This window comes from Trachurus japonicus, chromosome 6 (assembly GCF_045865225.1).
Source record: "Trachurus japonicus isolate A0001 chromosome 6, Traja_1.0".
Classification (NCBI taxonomy): Eukaryota; Metazoa; Chordata; class Actinopteri; order Carangiformes; family Carangidae; genus Trachurus; species Trachurus japonicus.
In genome coordinates, this window is record NC_140912.1 from 37,795,296 (window position 1) to 37,811,980 (window position 16,685).

Here is a 16,685-nt window from a genome sequence, read left to right on the forward strand (position 1 = left end):
TGAGTCATAAAAACCCAAGGCGTTAGATCTGACTACAGGCAGGTGCATAGATATATATAAGAAGACTAGATGACTCACCCGCAGCTGTTTCCCAATGACAAAGCGTAGCCAGTACGGCGGCCATCTTGGTAAGGTCAACTCTCTCCCTCAGAGCATTAAGCCTATGGTGCATGTTCTGCTATAACGACCACAACTTGCTCAGTTTTTGTCCGATTTCAAAACGGTTTGATTTTTATGAACGTTTATGCAGTTATAATGCAGCATATTTAGAATCACGGATCATTTTAATAATGTATTTTTTTTGTAAAAGTAACATTATAGTGACGTTATGCAAATAGTTGAAGTAATAGCTACATACTGATTTATTTTTCACAGAGTTATGAATCATTTTTTTAGTGCAGATGACTGGATCACCATCTACTGCACTGTAACTGCAGCCAGAGTCAGAGACAGTTGCCCGTCCTCATATGGCCGACTGTGAGCTACGCCTGCGTGTAGTCAGATCCACCCCCTTGGTTTTCTATTCCACACAGGTCCGTCACTCTTTAGTGTCCCCTGGAAACACTTCCTGTGTGTTGTGAAGATTTGCAGCTCATGTGATGAAGATGATTATGATGAAGTTTGCTTTTTAGTTAATAATTTTTTGCTCATATTCAAACAACTTTTCATTTTTTATTCATTTATTTCACTTAAAGGGATAGTTCACCCTAGAATGATATTTCGCTCATTATCTACTCACCCTCATGTTGACTAAGGGCTGGAAGAAGTTCCAGAGTCCTCCGTCCCTTCTCTGAGTTACAGGGGGTCTTAGCGTAGCAGTGCATTTCAAAGCAACGGTTGTAAAGGGACACCAGAGCTCTTCGTAAAAAAACACACACAAAAAAACATCCAAATACCTCCATGATGCTCGTATGTAATGTCCGTCTTGTGCTGAAGCCCCAAATTGCGTAATTGTCCCGAAAAAAATGAAATAAGTCCACATTCCAAGCATGTTTGTAGCATTAGCTCTGTGTCTGTTGTCCGGTCTTCCGCTGCCAGCGCGCATGCGCAAAGTTCGCACTGAGACCGACTCGAGTCTCAGTCTGGTTGCGCATGCGCGCTGGCAGCGGAAGACCGGACAACAGACACAGAGCTAATGCTACAAACATGCTTGGAATGTGGACTTATTTCATTTTTTTCGGGACAATTACGCAATTTGGGGCTTCAGCACAAGACGGACATTACATACGAGCAGCATGGAGGTATTTGGATGTTTTTTTGTGTGTGTTTTTTTACGAAGAGCTCTGGTGTCCCTTTACAACCGTTGCTTTGAAATGCACTGCTACGCTAAGACCCCCTGTAACTCAGAGAAGGGACGGAGGACTCTGAAACTTCTTCCAGCCCTTAGTCAACATGAGGGTGAGTAGATAATGAGCGAAATATCATTCTAGGGTGAACTATCCCTTTAATTGAGAACCAGTTCTCATTTACAGTGACGACCGGGCCCAGAGGCAGCATCATGTGATCAAATGTACACAGATTCAAGAGATTCATATCAAAATGTAAAAGTATCATATGTACAGTATTTAAACAACAGTTTTGATTCTAAAAGGCAGAAACACGAAGCGTCTGAGTCTCCAGGAATCGAACCTGCGGCCCCGACAAACACAGACACAAAGAAACAAGTGAAGTTTCCACCTCAGGAGGAAACGGACGTTCTTCAGACCAGAGCAGCTCAGTCGACAGCGAAGACTTCGTCCTGGACGAGACAGAGACACAGGAGAGAGGATGGACGGGGTTAAAGATACGTTAGCTTCAGCTGCTAGCAAGTTAACTTCGATCATCTGCTAGTTACGTCAGCTTCATCTCTTAGCTACGTCAGCTTCATCTGTTAACTACGTTAGCTTCAGCTGCTAGCTACGTCAGCTTCATCTCTTAGCTACGTCAACTTCATCTGCTAGTTACGTCAGCTTCATCTCTTAGCTACGTCAGCTTCGTCTCTTAGCTACGTCAGCTTCATCTGCTAGTTACGTCAGCTTCATCTCTTAGCTACGTCAGCTTCGTCTGTTAGCTACGTTAACTTCATCTGCTAGTTACGTCAGCTTAATCTCTTAGCTACGTCAGCTTCATCTGTTAACTACGTTAGCTTCAGCTGCTAGCTACGTCAGCTTCATCTCTTAGCTACGTCAACTTCATCTGCTAGTTACGTCAGCTTCATCTCTTAGCTACGTCAGCTTCGTCTCTTAGCTACGTCAGCTTCATCTGCTAGTTACGTCAGCTTCATCTCTTAGCTACGTCAGCTTCGTCTGTTAGCTACGTCAACTTCATCTGCTAGTTACGTCAGCTTCATCTCTTAGCTACGTCAGCTTCGTCTGTTAGCTACGTCAGCTTCATCTGCTAGTTACGTCAGCTTCATCTCTTAGCTACGTCAGCTTCGTCTGTTAGCTACGTCAACTTCATCTGCTAGTTACGTCAGCTTCATCTCTTAGCTACGTCAGCTTCGTCTGTTAGCTACGTCAACTTCATCTGCTAGTTACGTCAGCTTCATCTCTTAGCTACGTCAGCTTCGTCTGTTAGCTACGTTAGCTTCATCTGCTAGTTACCTCAGCTTCATCTCTTAGCTACGTCAGCTTCGTCTGTTAGCTACGTTAACTTCATCTGCTAGTTACGTCAGCTTCATCTCTTAGCTACGTCAGCTTCGTCTGTTAGCTACGTTAACTTCATCTGCTAGTTACGTCAGCTTCATCTCTTAGCTACGTCAGCTTCGTCTGTTAGCTACGTTAACTTCATCTGCTAGTTACGTCAGCTTCATCTCTTAGCTACGTCAGCTTCGTCTGTTAGCTACGTTAACTTCATCTGCTAGTTACGTCAGCTTCATCTCTTAGCTACGTCAGCTTCGTCTGTTAGCTACGTCAGCTTCATCTGCTAGTTACGTCAGCTTCATCTCTTAGCTACGTCAGCTTCGTCTGTTAGCTACGTCAACTTCATCTGCTAGTTACGTCAGCTTCATCTCTTAGCTACGTCAGCTTCGTCTGTTAGCTACGTCAACTTCATCTGCTAGTTACGTCAGCTTCATCTCTTAGCTACGTCAGCTTCGTCTGTTAGCTACGTCAGCTTCATCTGCTAGTTACGTCAGCTTCATCTCTTAGCTACGTCAGCTTCGTCTGTTAGCTACGTCAACTTCATCTGCTAGTTACGTCAGCTTCATCTCTTAGCTACGTCAGCTTCGTCTGTTAGCTACGTCAACTTCATCTGCTAGTTACGTCAGCTTCATCTCTTAGCTACGTCAGCTTCGTCTGTTAGCTACGTCAACTTCATCTGCTAGTTACGTCAGCTTCATCTCTTAGCTACGTCAGCTTCGTCTGTTAGCTACGTCAGCTTCATCTGCTAGTTACGTCAGCTTCATCTCTTAGCTACGTCAGCTTCGTCTGTTAGCTACGTTAACTTCATCTGCTAGTTACGTCAGCTTCATCTCTTAGCTACGTCAGCTTCGTCTGTTAGCTACGTCAGCTTCATCTGCTAGTTACGTCAGCTTCATCTCTTAGCTACGTCAGCTTCGTCTGTTAGCTACGTCAACTTCATCTGCTAGTTACGTCAGCTTCATCTCTTAGCTACGTCAGCTTCGTCTGTTAGCTACGTCAGCTTCATCTGCTAGTTACGTCAGCTTCATCTCTTAGCTACGTCAGCTTCGTCTGTTAGCTACGTCAACTTCATCTGCTAGTTACGTCAGCTTCATCTCTTAGCTACGTCAGCTTCGTCTGTTAGCTACGTTAGCTTCATCTGCTAGTTACGTCAGCTTCATCTCTTAGCTACGTCAGCTTCGTCTGTTAGCTACGTTAGCTTCATCTGCTAGTTACGTCAGCTTCATCTCTTAGCTACGTCAGCTTCGTCTGTTAGCTACGTCAGCTTCATCTGCTAGTTACGTCAGCTTCATCTCTTAGCTACGTCAGCTTCGTCTGTTAGCTACGTCAACTTCATCTGCTAGTTACGTCAGCTTCATCTCTTAGCTACGTCAGCTTCGTCTGTTAGCTACGTCAGCTTCATCTGCTAGTTACGTCAGCTTCATCTCTTAGCTACGTCAGCTTCGTCTGTTAGCTACGTCAACTTCATCTGCTAGTTACGTCAGCTTCATCTCTTAGCTACGTCAGCTTCGTCTGTTAGCTACGTCAACTTCATCTGCTAGTTACGTCAGCTTCATCTCTTAGCTACGTCAGCTTCGTCTGTTAGCTACGTTAACTTCATCTGCTAGTTACGTCAGCTTCATCTCTTAGCTACGTCAGCTTCGTCTGTTAGCTACGTTAGCTTCATCTGCTAGTTACGTCAGCTTCATCTCTTAGCTACGTCAGCTTCGTCTGTTAGCTACGTTAACTTCATCTGCTAGTTACGTCAGCTTCATCTCTTAGCTACGTCAGCTTCGTCTGTTAGCTACGTTAACTTCATCTGCTAGTTACGTCAGCTTCATCTCTTAGCTACGTCAGCTTCGTCTGTTAGCTACGTCAGCTTCATCTGCTAGTTACGTCAGCTTCATCTCTTAGCTACGTCAGCTTCGTCTGTTAGCTACGTCAACTTCATCTGCTAGTTACGTCAGCTTCATCTCTTAGCTACGTCAGCTTCGTCTGTTAGCTACGTTAACTTCATCTGCTAGTTACGTCAGCTTCATCTCTTAGATACGTCAGCTTCGTCTGTTAGCTACGTTAACTTCATCTGCTAGTTACGTCAGCTTCATCTCTTAGCTACGTCAGCTTCATCTCTTAGCTACGTTAACTTCATCTGCTAGTTACGTCAGCTTCATCTCTTAGCTACGTCAGCTTCATCTCTTAGCTACGTCAGCTTCATCTGCTAGTTACGTCAGCTTCATCTCTTAGCTACGTCAGCTTCATCTGTTAGCTACGTTAACTTCATCTGCTAGTTACGTCAGCTTCATCTCTTAGCTACGTCAGCTTCGTCTGTTAGCTACGTTAACTTCATCTGCTAGTTACGTCAGCTTCATCTCTTAGCTACGTCAGCTTCATCTCTTAGCTACGTCAGCTTCATCTGTTAGCTACGTTAACTTCATCTGCTAGTTACGTCAGCTTCATCTCTTAGCTACGTCAGCTTCGTCTGTTAGCTACGTTAACTTCATCTGCTAGTTACGTCAGCTTCATCTCTTAGCTACGTCAGCTTCATCTCTTAGCTACGTCAGCTTCATCTGTTAGCTACGTTAACTTCATCTGCTAGTTACGTCAGCTTCATCTCTTAGCTACGTCAGCTTCGTCTGTTAGCTACATTAACTTCATGTGCTTTACGTGAACGTCATGCTCTACGTTAGCTTCACCTGCTAGCTATGTTAGCTTCATCTGCTTTACGTGAACGTGATCTGCTACCTACATTAGCTTCATCTGCTCATTATTTTAGCTTCACTTGCTCTACATTAGCTTCACCTTCTACATAGCTTCATCTGCTCATTACGTCAGCTTAATCTGTTAGCTACATTAGCTTCACCTGCTTTAAGCTTCGTCTGTTAGCTACATTAGCTTCACCTGCTTTAAGCTTCATCTGTTAGCTACATTAGCTTCACCTGCTTTAAGCTTCATGTGTTAGCTACATTAGCTTCACCTGCTTTATGTTAGCTTCATCTGTTAGCTACATTAGCTTCACCTGCTTTAAGCTTCATGTGTTAGCTACATTAGCTTCACCTGCTTTAAGCTTCATCTGTTAGCTACATTAGCTTCACCTGCTTTAAGCTTCATGTGTTAGCTACATTAGCTTCACCTGCTTTATGTTAGCTTCATCTGTTAGTTACATTAGCTTCATCTGCTCGTTACGTCAGCTTCATCTGTTAGCTACATTAGCTTCACCTGCTTTAAGCTTCATCTGTTAGCTACATTAGCTTCAGCTGCTTTATGTAAGCTTCATCTGTTAGCTACAATAGCGTCTTGTGCTTTACGTGAATGTCATCTGTTAGCTACATTAGCTTCACCTGCTTTAGTTAGCTTCATCTGTTAGCTACATTAGCTTCACCTGCTGTAGTTAGCTTCATCTGTTAGCTACATTAGCTTCATCTGCTTTACGCGAACGTCATCTACTCTACGTTCATCTGCTCATTACGTCAGCTTCATCTGTTAGCTACATTAGCTTCATCTGCTCGTTACGTCAGCTTCGTCTGTTAGCTACATTAGCTTCATCTGCTTTACGTTAGCTTCATCTGCCAGCTACGCTCCTACTTATGAAAACAGTTTTGTCCTGGGTGGTCTTTGGGGTCGAGGTGTCAGAGTAAGTTTGGTTTGATGGTCCAACAATATAATATAAAAAAAAGAAAAGAGAGACTGACTGGTCCATTTAAAACTTCATCTATCTAATCTGAGTCTCCTTACCCCCCCACCCCCCTCGGTCCGGCCCTCTGCCCCCCCCCTCGGTCTGCTCACCCAGCCCCCGTGCTGCTGCACCCAGGCCGAGTGGTGCTGCTGGATGTATTTGTCTCCGAAGCTCAGCACCCTCCTCCGCTGGACGACGCCCACCACCGACAGCCTGCTGGTCACCTCGAAGGCCCAGGCGATCTTCTGCTGCTGCACCTCGGCCTCGGACTCGAACCCGGACCCGGACCGGGACCCGGCGGCCCGGCCCGGGTTCGAGTCCACCAGGCTCTGCACGGTGGACGTGACCTTCTCAAACAGCTCGTAGTTCATGTTGGAGAGCTGCTGCTGGAGGAGCGGCGTCTGAGCGATCTGACACACACACACAGAGTCTGGAGTCAAACTCACCGTCCTTTTATTTCAATGAAAATCTTTAAAGGGACAACCAGGAGTTTTGGAAAAGCGAAGTGTTTCCACACTACATTTATGAGCCTCCGCACCGTGAAATGGACGCCAGCCCATAGAAAAACTGTGTTTTTCCTGCACTTTGAAGGGCTGGAAAAAATTATATTATAGCGAACAATGGAACTGTGTATTTTTTTTTAGGTAAAACCTCTTTTAGGCCGTGAAAATAGGCCGTTTCTTTGGGTCTGTTCACAACACTGTATGTTGTAAATCTCTGGGCAGGGCTATTATGGGCTGGCGTTGCTAACGGGAGGAGTGCAGAGAGTCTTCTACTGCAATTAAAGTACTTAGGGGCTATTTGTAGATCATACAACTCCACTTTAAAAAAAAATGATACTATCCCTTTAAAGTCAGAGGTTGGAAGACGATCACATACCGTCGTAGTTCCCACCATAAACGGAGATTCATACGGCGGCGTTATTCTCATGACTCGCCACGAAACCGAAAGTAAAGAAACGCTGGTCGGCTCACCCAGCATTTCCACCACCACTAATAATAACAAAATAACCATAGAGACAAAACCATAGATTTATCTAAAATGGACCATTAACAAGTGGTAACGGAGATTCATCCACATTAATATCAGACTTTTTTATTGTCGCGGAATTTCTCGTTCTGCCGATGGAGAAACTCCTCGTTGTCCCTTTAACATTTGGAATGTTTATCCACAAGTTTCCGAACGTCGTCTATGGTCAAAACTGGCTTCCGGTTTGCCGGTTTGGTGTAATTTTACGTTTACGTTTCCATGGTTTTAAGGCGTTGTCATAGTTGCGGTAAACGCATGGATCTATTAACGCTGGCTTTTAACACAGATGTCAATTTGTGTGATATCCACTGTTAAAAGCTGATCCATGCGTTTTACAGATTTTCATTGGGGAAAAAAAAAAAAAAAATCCATGCACTTACCGCGACTACTGAAACCATGGAAACGTAAACATAACATTCCAAAACCGGCAAAACAGGCTACGTTTTTGACGTTCGGAAAAAGGTGGATAGAAATAGGGTCATATCAGTACAAATATTACTATTATTGAGTAATAATGAGTATGTAACAAAATATAGGCTATATATAAAAAAACATGTAAATTAAAATATGGACAAAATAAAATAAATAAATAAACGAGGCACTAAATATTCCTCTTATTTCAGGGTTACTGAAAATGAGTCTTTAAAGTGCAGCAGTGTACATTCACTGTTTTTTGTTTGACATTATCTCTAAAGTGGTGATATAAAAATCTAATTCCACTGTGAAGATATCAACGTTTGGAAGGGACTTGGAAAACTTCATCTCATGGATGTGAAATGTCTCCATCAGATCTCTTTGGGTCTGATTGTGATGGATTATGTCCTCCCTGTTACCATAGTGATGCTGTGACATCATGACACTCACCTTCTGATTGATGTCGTCACCGAACATGATCATCAGGTTCACCAGCTTCTGGACGATCTCTGCAGCACAACACACACACACACACACACAAACCAGACCTTAGCATTATTAACTAAACTAAACTAAAGGTAAATAATTAAAGTTCATTAAAAAAAGCTGGTTAGTAGGCTAGTTAGCCAGTTAGCTGCTACTGACATTGACCTCCATGAAGAAGTGAAGCTAACTCCAACACTCAGGTTCAGTTACCAACACTGTTGTAGAGGATTTCTCCAGGTGTGAACATGTGAAATTAAAGATATTTTAGCACCTGTCGGCCACCTACACCTGCACCTGTACCAGTAACCACACCTGCACCTGCACCTTGAGACAAACTACACAAATAGGCTACAATGGCCTTATCTTCACCTGTATCACACCAGTGTTGACCTCGCTACACTGGCTTCCTGTCAAATTTAGGATTGATTTTAAGATTTTATTGTTTGTTTTTAAGAGCCACACCCTATTTGTGCCTTTTAAGCTTCCAAACTGCAGCCAGAGTAACAAGATCATCCAATCAGCTTCTCCTGGAGGTTTCTAGATCAAGAAGCAAAAGAAAAGGCGATAGAGTTTTTTGACACTCACCATCTTGACTCTCCACGTACACCTGAGGGACGGGAGCAGCCTCAGTGATCTGGACCAGCCGGTCCACCGCTGAGCTCCTGCTCTGAGACTCTGAGTCTGAATCATCTAGAGACAGAAACTCCTCAGTCACTAACTCACTCTGGTTTCATTCATTATAGACGTGATGAAAGGTCTCAGCTCGTCTCAGCTCGTCACTGCAGTAGACAAACTTCCTGTGTTCACTCACCATATTTCCCTCCAACGCTGTCAGACTCAAGCTCCGGCGTTGAAGGAATTCTCACTTTCACAGTTCGAAACCTAACGATGGCTGGGACGGTGGTGGAGAGGAAGGAGCGGGAGGAGGAGGAGGAGGAGGAGGAGGAGGAGCAGGAGGAGGAGGAGCCACCTGGTTCAGAGGACACAGGTGATGAGCAGACAGCAGCATCCACACAGTCTCCATGGCAACACAGTAGAGTTGCACGATACCCACGGTAGTCACGTTACCCCGCGGTGCCAAAACGTAACGGTTCCTACTATAGACCGAATCTCCTTGTTGTTTACATTCTACTTCCTGGTAGAAAACCAGCTGTAATCTGAATGAGATCAATAGTAACAAACGAGAGTTTAGCTATATATCATATTTTTCAGGCCCTATCACCGTTTAGACAAATCTGAGATGATTGAAGAAACATTACTATTTCTGTGTGTGTGTTTTGTGTTGTATTTATTCAGTTTGGGGGAATCACAGTGTCTAGAAAGCATCAGTGGCTCAGCTGACAGGGACAGCTAACGGTAGCTAAGCTAACGGTAGCTAAGCTAACGGTGGCTAAGCTAACGGCGGTAGCTAAGCTAAAAATATTTGTTTCAGTCTAATTCCTACTTCACCAGTAGCCTATTATGTTTATCATTCACCAAACAACATTATGAGTAAAAAAAGGCGGCAGTATCGTGATATTACCTGAAACCGTGATACTTTGTCTGGTATAGTACCGTGGTTACTCATTTTGGTATCGTGACAACTCTACAACACAGTCACACTCTGTGAATTTGACTCACCCTGAGGCCGCATGACACTGGGACCTGGACCCTGAGGCCATATGACACCGGGCCGTGGACCCTGAAGCTCTAAGACACCGGGACCTCGACCCTGATGCTGTATGACATCAGGACCTGGACCCTCAGGCCATATGACACCGGGCCGTATGACACCGGGCCGTGGTCTGGTTGCTCTGGGCCTCCTGAGGGAGCAGTACTCCTCCAGCAGCAGGAGAACCTCCCTGTCTCCACCGGCACGCCAGCCGCTCGCCATGCCCACCTGGGTCAAAGGTCACAACCTCATCACTCATTCAGAAGAAGTATTTATTTTTCTAATGAGGATGCTTTTTTTCTTATTAATTTGATTTTACTGTTTATAGCTAAATTTCACTTTCACAAATGTAAATTCACAAGCAAAAAACCAAACTTCACTGTGTTTATGAAAGAAATGGAACAGTATATTTCAACAATTTCCCCCTCACAGAACAAAAAAGCGATCAAAACTCTGAGTGTATGCTGTACTTTTAAGGTATTTACGTAATCTGATAACTTATTCTCGCACCTCTTTATTTTATTACTATTTATTTACTTTTATTGCTGCTAATATTATTTTTCTCTCTCTCTCTCTCTCCTTTTTTTCCCTTCACCTCTCATCTCTTTGTTAATGTTTTGTTCTCTCGGTGTTGTGTTGATGTTTACACCAGCAACAACGTATTGTATGGTATTTGCATTTGTATGTGCTGGTCACTTTCAATAAAGTTTTAAAAAAAAAGTATTTATTTTTCTGACAACTTTTTACTTTTACTCAGTAACATTTTTAACGCAAATATCGGTAGGCTACTTTGTACTCCTTACATTTCCCAAAAAGGCTTGTTACTTTTTTAAATACATATCAGGATACATTTTTTACGGCAAAATAAAATGACAGCTGGACTTGAGCTGAGTCTTCATAGGCCAGTTCCTCCTCAGCGGGGTCAGGTTGGGGTCGTCTGTCTCGCTCTCTTGTTTCTCATTTCTACAATACAAATGCCTACGATACTGTAGTGAAGTACTTTACATCTTGTGTCAGTGTCTGACAGGTAAACTTAAAGCAGAAGTAAGTGATCTGGTGGTTTTGGCTAATGCTGCGTTCCAGGCAGGCTTTTGAAACCGTAAATTACAGCTTCAAGTCACGACTTACGACTTTGTAGCGTTCCAGGCAACCCACTCGTGTTTCTCCGACCTGTTTTACCTGTGAAAGTCACTATAACGGCCACTCGTAACTTCTGACCCGTGAACTCGTACCAGATCGAACTGGTACCACTTCACAGGTCGGAAAAACACCAGTTACGAGTTTCCTTGAACGCACCATAACGTCTTGTCAGCAGATGGAGTTAGCAGCCCCCGCCCTCGTCATGGATCTATTGGTCCTCGTCCCTACGTCACCACATTCAGGCGCATCCCTAGACTGGACCAGGGCCGTTGTGTAGGGGAGAAAGGTGATGATAACTCTAGGGGCCCAGCGCCCAGTGGGCCCATAAAAAACCCCAGTAGTCTAATCTTTGTATGACTGATTTATTCTGCGTAAGACCCTGACTAATACTCATAGTACACTGTAAAAACTCTACATCTTTCCAAGAATATTTGTCTTATTTCTTGTCCAAATGTCTCATTTCTAGTCAAAACTAATCTCTTTCCACTTAAAATAAGACTCATCACCTAAAATTTAACTTGTTTTTAGCCTTAACCCTAACCCTTTCACTTAAAGCAGAAGTAAGTGGTCCGGTCGTTTTCGCTAATGCTGCGTTCCAGGCCGGCTTTTGAAATCGTAAATTACAGCTTCAAGTCACAACTTACGACTTTGTAGCGTTCCAGGCAACCCACTCGTGTTTCTCCGACCTGTTTTACCGGTGAAAGTCACTATAACGGCCACTCGTAACTTCTGACCCGTGAACTCGTACCAGATCGAACTGGTACCACTTCACGGTCGGAAAAATACGAGTTTCCATGAACGCACCATAACAGTCCTCGTCCCTACGTCACCACATTCACGGCGTTCCTTGGCTGCACACACAGAGAGGACTGCCCCTTTATGCCGTTCTCTCTCCTCATTGGATAAAAACTGTAGGATACGATAAATGTTTTCTCCTGGGCTCAGAGCAGAGCAGAGTGACTGACAGACCCGTGTTTCAGACCAAACACTCTATGTAAGTGATTGCTGTCGGAAGATATAACTATTTAAGACTTATATTAACACAAATATATCACTTACTAATAAATAGAAAAATCTGCCAGTGAAAGTAAGTTTTTTGTGCTTGTAATAAGGAAGAAAAACTTGCTCCACTATCAGATTTTTTCTACTTATTTCAAGTGAAAATCTGCTTGAAAGAAGTAAAAAACAAGCTACTTTTAATGTGATGTGTCTTATTTGAAGTAGAATGAGATTTGTTTTGACTAGAAATGACATTTTGACTAGAAATAAGACAAATATTCTTGCTAAGATACTTGAGTTTTTGCAGTGTAATGCTGCATTAGCATCAAAACAAAGAAGGCTAAATAAAAATACATATGTAGTCGAAGAAAAAAAAAGGAAAAGTTAGGGGGAGGGGCCCACTTTAGTATTCTTTAAGGGGGCCCAGAATTCCTAGCAACGGCCCTGCTGCACACACAGAGAGGACTGCCCCTTTATGCCGTTCTCTCTCCTCATTGGATAAAGGTTGTAGGATACAAGGAAAGTTTTCTCCTGGGCTCAGAGCAGAGCAGAGTGACTGACAGACCCGTGTTTCAGACCAAACACTCTATAGAAGTGATTGCTGTCGGAAGATACAACTATTTAAGACTTAGATTAACACAAATATATCACTTACTTCTGCTTTAATGTTTGTTCAAACAATAACATTGATGAAATGGATTCCAGATAAATTGTGGTTATTAGCTTTGCAGTGAATCGTGCAATAGAAATACTTTTTACTTTCAATAATACTTTTGAGTTGCCTACATTTCAGAGCCTGTACTTTTTACTTTTACTTGATATTTGGATCAGTACTTTCACTTTTACCAAAGTCATTTTTTACACAGCAGGTAGGCTACTTTTACTTCTACTGAGGTAAAGAATCCTACTTTTACCATCTCTCTGTGTGAATGATTGATTATTATTGATCGAGTGTTGCGTTCACTGACCTGCTGCTGCACCTGTCTCTTCTCTTCTCTCTGTGTGTGAACTCTCTGTGAGCACTGTCACAACTTTCCCCCCTTGTACTTTCACTTTTACTTCACTTCCTCTCTCCTCGCGCCCGTTAGCGGCTCCGTTAGGTCACGTGGCGTGCTGCACCGGGCTGAGCGGCGCTGAGCAGGAGCAGGAGCAGGACTCGAACCGGGGATCAGGGCCGCTGCTGCTGCTGCTGCTGCTTCTGGATCAGGATCAGGTCCAATCAACTGTCAGTGCAGAAGCGGAACTGAACTGAAGCTCCGGAGGAAACGGAGACCGCGAGGCAGCTCAGAGGAGGAGTCAGTGACGTCAGCGCCTCCTCCTCCTCCTAAATACACAGAGAACAAACTCCTTTTTATTTATTTATTTATTTATTTATTTATTTTACTATTATTTATTTCTATTTATGTATGTATTTATTTTATTGTCACGTCTGTTTGTTATCCAATTGTTATTAATATGATGCTCATCATATGGTTTTATGCACTGTTTATGTATTTTGTAAAGCAATAATAAAGTTGTTAAAAAAAAAACCCCACAGAGAACAAACTCCTTGACCAATCAGTGTCCAGAGAGTGAAGGGGGCGTGTCCATGGCAGGACAGGTGTGGAGAGGTGAGATTAGATTAGATTAGATTAGATTATTAGTTCTGTACAGGAGAATTTTAGGCTACATTCAGAATCAACATCTAAACTCCCATCAGCCCCGGCGGCTGCACGCCACCCTCCCTCCTCTTCTTCTTCCTCCTCCTCCTCTTCATCTTCTACTTCCTCCTCCTCCATCACATCCTCCTTTTCCCTCCTCCTCCTCTCTTCCTCCTCTTCTTTATCCTCCATCACATCCTCCTCTCCTCCTCTTCCTTCTCTCTCCTCCTCCTCCTCCTCTTCCTCCTCCTCTCACCTCCTCCTCTCTCCTCCTCCTCTTCCTTCTCTCTCCTCCTCCTCTCTCCTCCTCCTCTTCCTTCTCTCTCGTCCTCTCTCATCTCTCCTCCTCTTCTTCCTCCTCCTCTCACCTCTTCCTTCTCCTCTTTCTCCCCTTCTTCCTCCTCTTCCTCCTCCTCCTCTCTCCTCTTCTTCCTCCTCCTCCGTCACATCCTCCTCTCCTCTCTCCTCCTCCATCACATCCTCCTCCTCTTCTTCCTCCTCCTCCTCTTCCTCTCTCCTTTTCCTCCTCCTCTTCCTCCTCCTCTCACCTCCTCCTCTCTCCTCCTCCTCTTCCTTCTCTCTCTTCCTCTCTCATCTCTCCTTCTCTTCTTCCTCCTCTCCCCCTCTTCCTCCTCCTCTTCTTTCTCCTCCATCACATCCTCCTCCTCTGCTCCTCTTCTTCCTCCTCCTCTCTCCTCTTCCTTCTCCTCTTTCTCCCCTTCTTCCTCCTCTTCCTCCTCTCTCTTCCTCCTCTCCTCTCTCCTCCTCCATCACATCTTCCTCTATCTTCCTCTCTCCTCCATCACATCCTCCTCTCCCCTCTCTCCTCCTCTCCTCTCCTCCTCCTCTTCCTCCTCCTCTTCCTCCACCACTCCACTGACACTAACTAGCTACATGAACGACTGTAGTTGAGGAATCACAGAGTCACGTTAACTCTATAAATGTAAGACGCTGAGTCATGACAGGTAAGATGCTGAGTCATGCTGAGCTGACAGTGAATGCACCAGGTGTAGTTCAGGTGACCTGGGACTGTGGATGAAACACCTGCAGCCTAGTTTCTATGGAAACAGCAGTGGATGTGCTGTGTTGGTTCTTCCTGTGTAACGTTCAATGACTCGTCCGGCGCTCCAGCTTTGTCCCATTTCTCCCCCCAACACTTCCACCTGGTTTGGAGTTCCCTCAACCGTAAATTCCCTTCGTTGAGGGAAAGTGGCTGAAAATCTTTCCCTATGGAAATGGGACACCACTATATGCAAATTAGTGTAGCGAACGTAGCGAACGTGCTAACATACGTCACATGTTTACTGTTCTACCGGTGGAGTAGCCTACTATTGCTACTATTTTCATTCAGGAAAAATGCCGGCGGTTCCAGCTGTTGTGTTGCCTGTTGCGTTGGCTGTGTTTGTTTATCTCAGTCCAAACTATTTTTGTAATTAGTCATGGTTATCATAGATTAGCCGGGCTAACGGTTAGCTACCTGTTTAACTTTAATAACTCAGTGACTCAATAAACGCTCCATGAAAAAATATTTCCTCCAGCGGATATCTGAGTTCCAACATGACTGAGCTAACTGGAGTAGTTTCATGTCGTGTCCCACAACGGGAGGGTTTTAACAGCTGACGTCCTGCTGTTAGCTTAGCTACCGCCGTTAGCTTAGCTACCGCTGTTAGCTTAGCTACCGCTGTTAGCTTAGCTACTGCCGTTAGCCGGCGCAATTTTGGACAGACCAGGAAGAGGAGCTTCCGCTACAAAGAAGCTTAAAATATAGACTTACTTAATTTTTTTCAGAACAATTTCTCATGTTGGGGCTTCAATACAAGACGGACATTACATACGAGCAGCATGGAGGTATCTGGATGTTTTTTGGTGTGTCTTTTTGTTACGAAGACAGTTGGTATCCATTTGCAACCGTCATATGGACATGCACTGCTACGCCGAGACCCCCTGTAACTCAGAGAAGCCACGGAGGACTCTGAAACTTCTCCCAGCCCTTAGTCCACATGAGGGGGAGGAGATTATGAGGTGATGAAATTTCAATTTTGGGTGAATTATCCCTTTAAGTCCGCATCGGACCTCACTACATTTTGAGGGCTGATTATAGGGGCAAAATCTCACTTCCCCTGCTCCCTAGAGTAATGGGACACACTCCCCCTACACGAGAACGCGTGTATATAGGGTTAGGGGAGGTGTTGGGACGGGGCCTAACACTCTGTGTCCAAATGCGCCAGATGCTCGATCCTCGACATGAATGACTTTTGAGCAGATGTTTCTTTTTTGATCAAGGTATTTTTATTTAGTTTTACAAGTTATAGTTTACAATTGAACATAGGTCCAACAGAACACACAGGAAAAAAATAAATAAACGAACCGTAAATCCCATCCACCCCCCACAAATACCAGACATACAGAATTCACAGTAGCCTATACCGTACAGTACAACAAAAAAAAGAAATACAATAATAAAGATGACTGAGGACAACAACAGAGGTTTACAGTGCTATATTGTCTGCCTCCATATCTTCAACAAACATTAAAGCAGAAGTAAGTGATCCGGTGGTTTTGGCTAATGCTGCGTTCCAGGCAGGCTTTTGAAACCGTAAATTACAGCTTCAAGTCACGACTTACGACTTTGTAGCGTTCCAGGCAACCCACTCGTGTTTCTCCGACCTGTTTTACCTGTGAAAGTCACTATAACGGCCACTCGTAACTTCTGACCCGTGAATTTGTACCAGATCGAACTGGTACCACTTCACAGGTCGGAAAAACACCAGTTACGAGTTGCCTTGAACGCACCATAACTTCCTGTCAGCAGATGGAGTTAGCAGCCCCCGCCCTCGTCATGGATCTATTGGTCCTCGTCCCTACGTCACCACATTCAGGCGCATCCCTTGGCTGCACACACAGAGAGGACTGCCCCTTTATGCCGTTCTCTCTCCTCATTGGATAAAGGTTGTAGGATACAAGGAAAGTTTTCTCCTGGGCTCAGAGCAGAGCAGAGTGACTGACAGACCCGTGTTTCAGACCAAACACTCTATAGAAGTGATTGCTGTCGG

General features: G+C 44.2%; 1 protein-coding gene across 1 annotated transcript; it reads right to left on the reverse strand.

The window, feature by feature from the left end:
• Nucleotides 1-1,489: 1,489 nt before the first annotated feature.
• Nucleotides 1,490-9,769, reverse strand: LOC146986654 (apoptosis facilitator Bcl-2-like protein 14). Its single transcript, XM_085780520.1, has 6 exons — nucleotides 9,766-9,769; nucleotides 9,014-9,220; nucleotides 8,788-8,892; nucleotides 8,167-8,225; nucleotides 6,384-6,683; nucleotides 1,490-1,738 (listed from the first exon to the last, which is right to left on the reverse strand). Exons 1-6 carry the CDS (start codon nucleotides 9,767-9,769, stop codon nucleotides 1,715-1,717), a joined length of 699 nt encoding a protein of 232 aa, XP_085636646.1. The 3' UTR covers nucleotides 1,490-1,714.
• Between the last annotated feature and the right edge of the window lie 6,916 nt (nucleotides 9,770-16,685).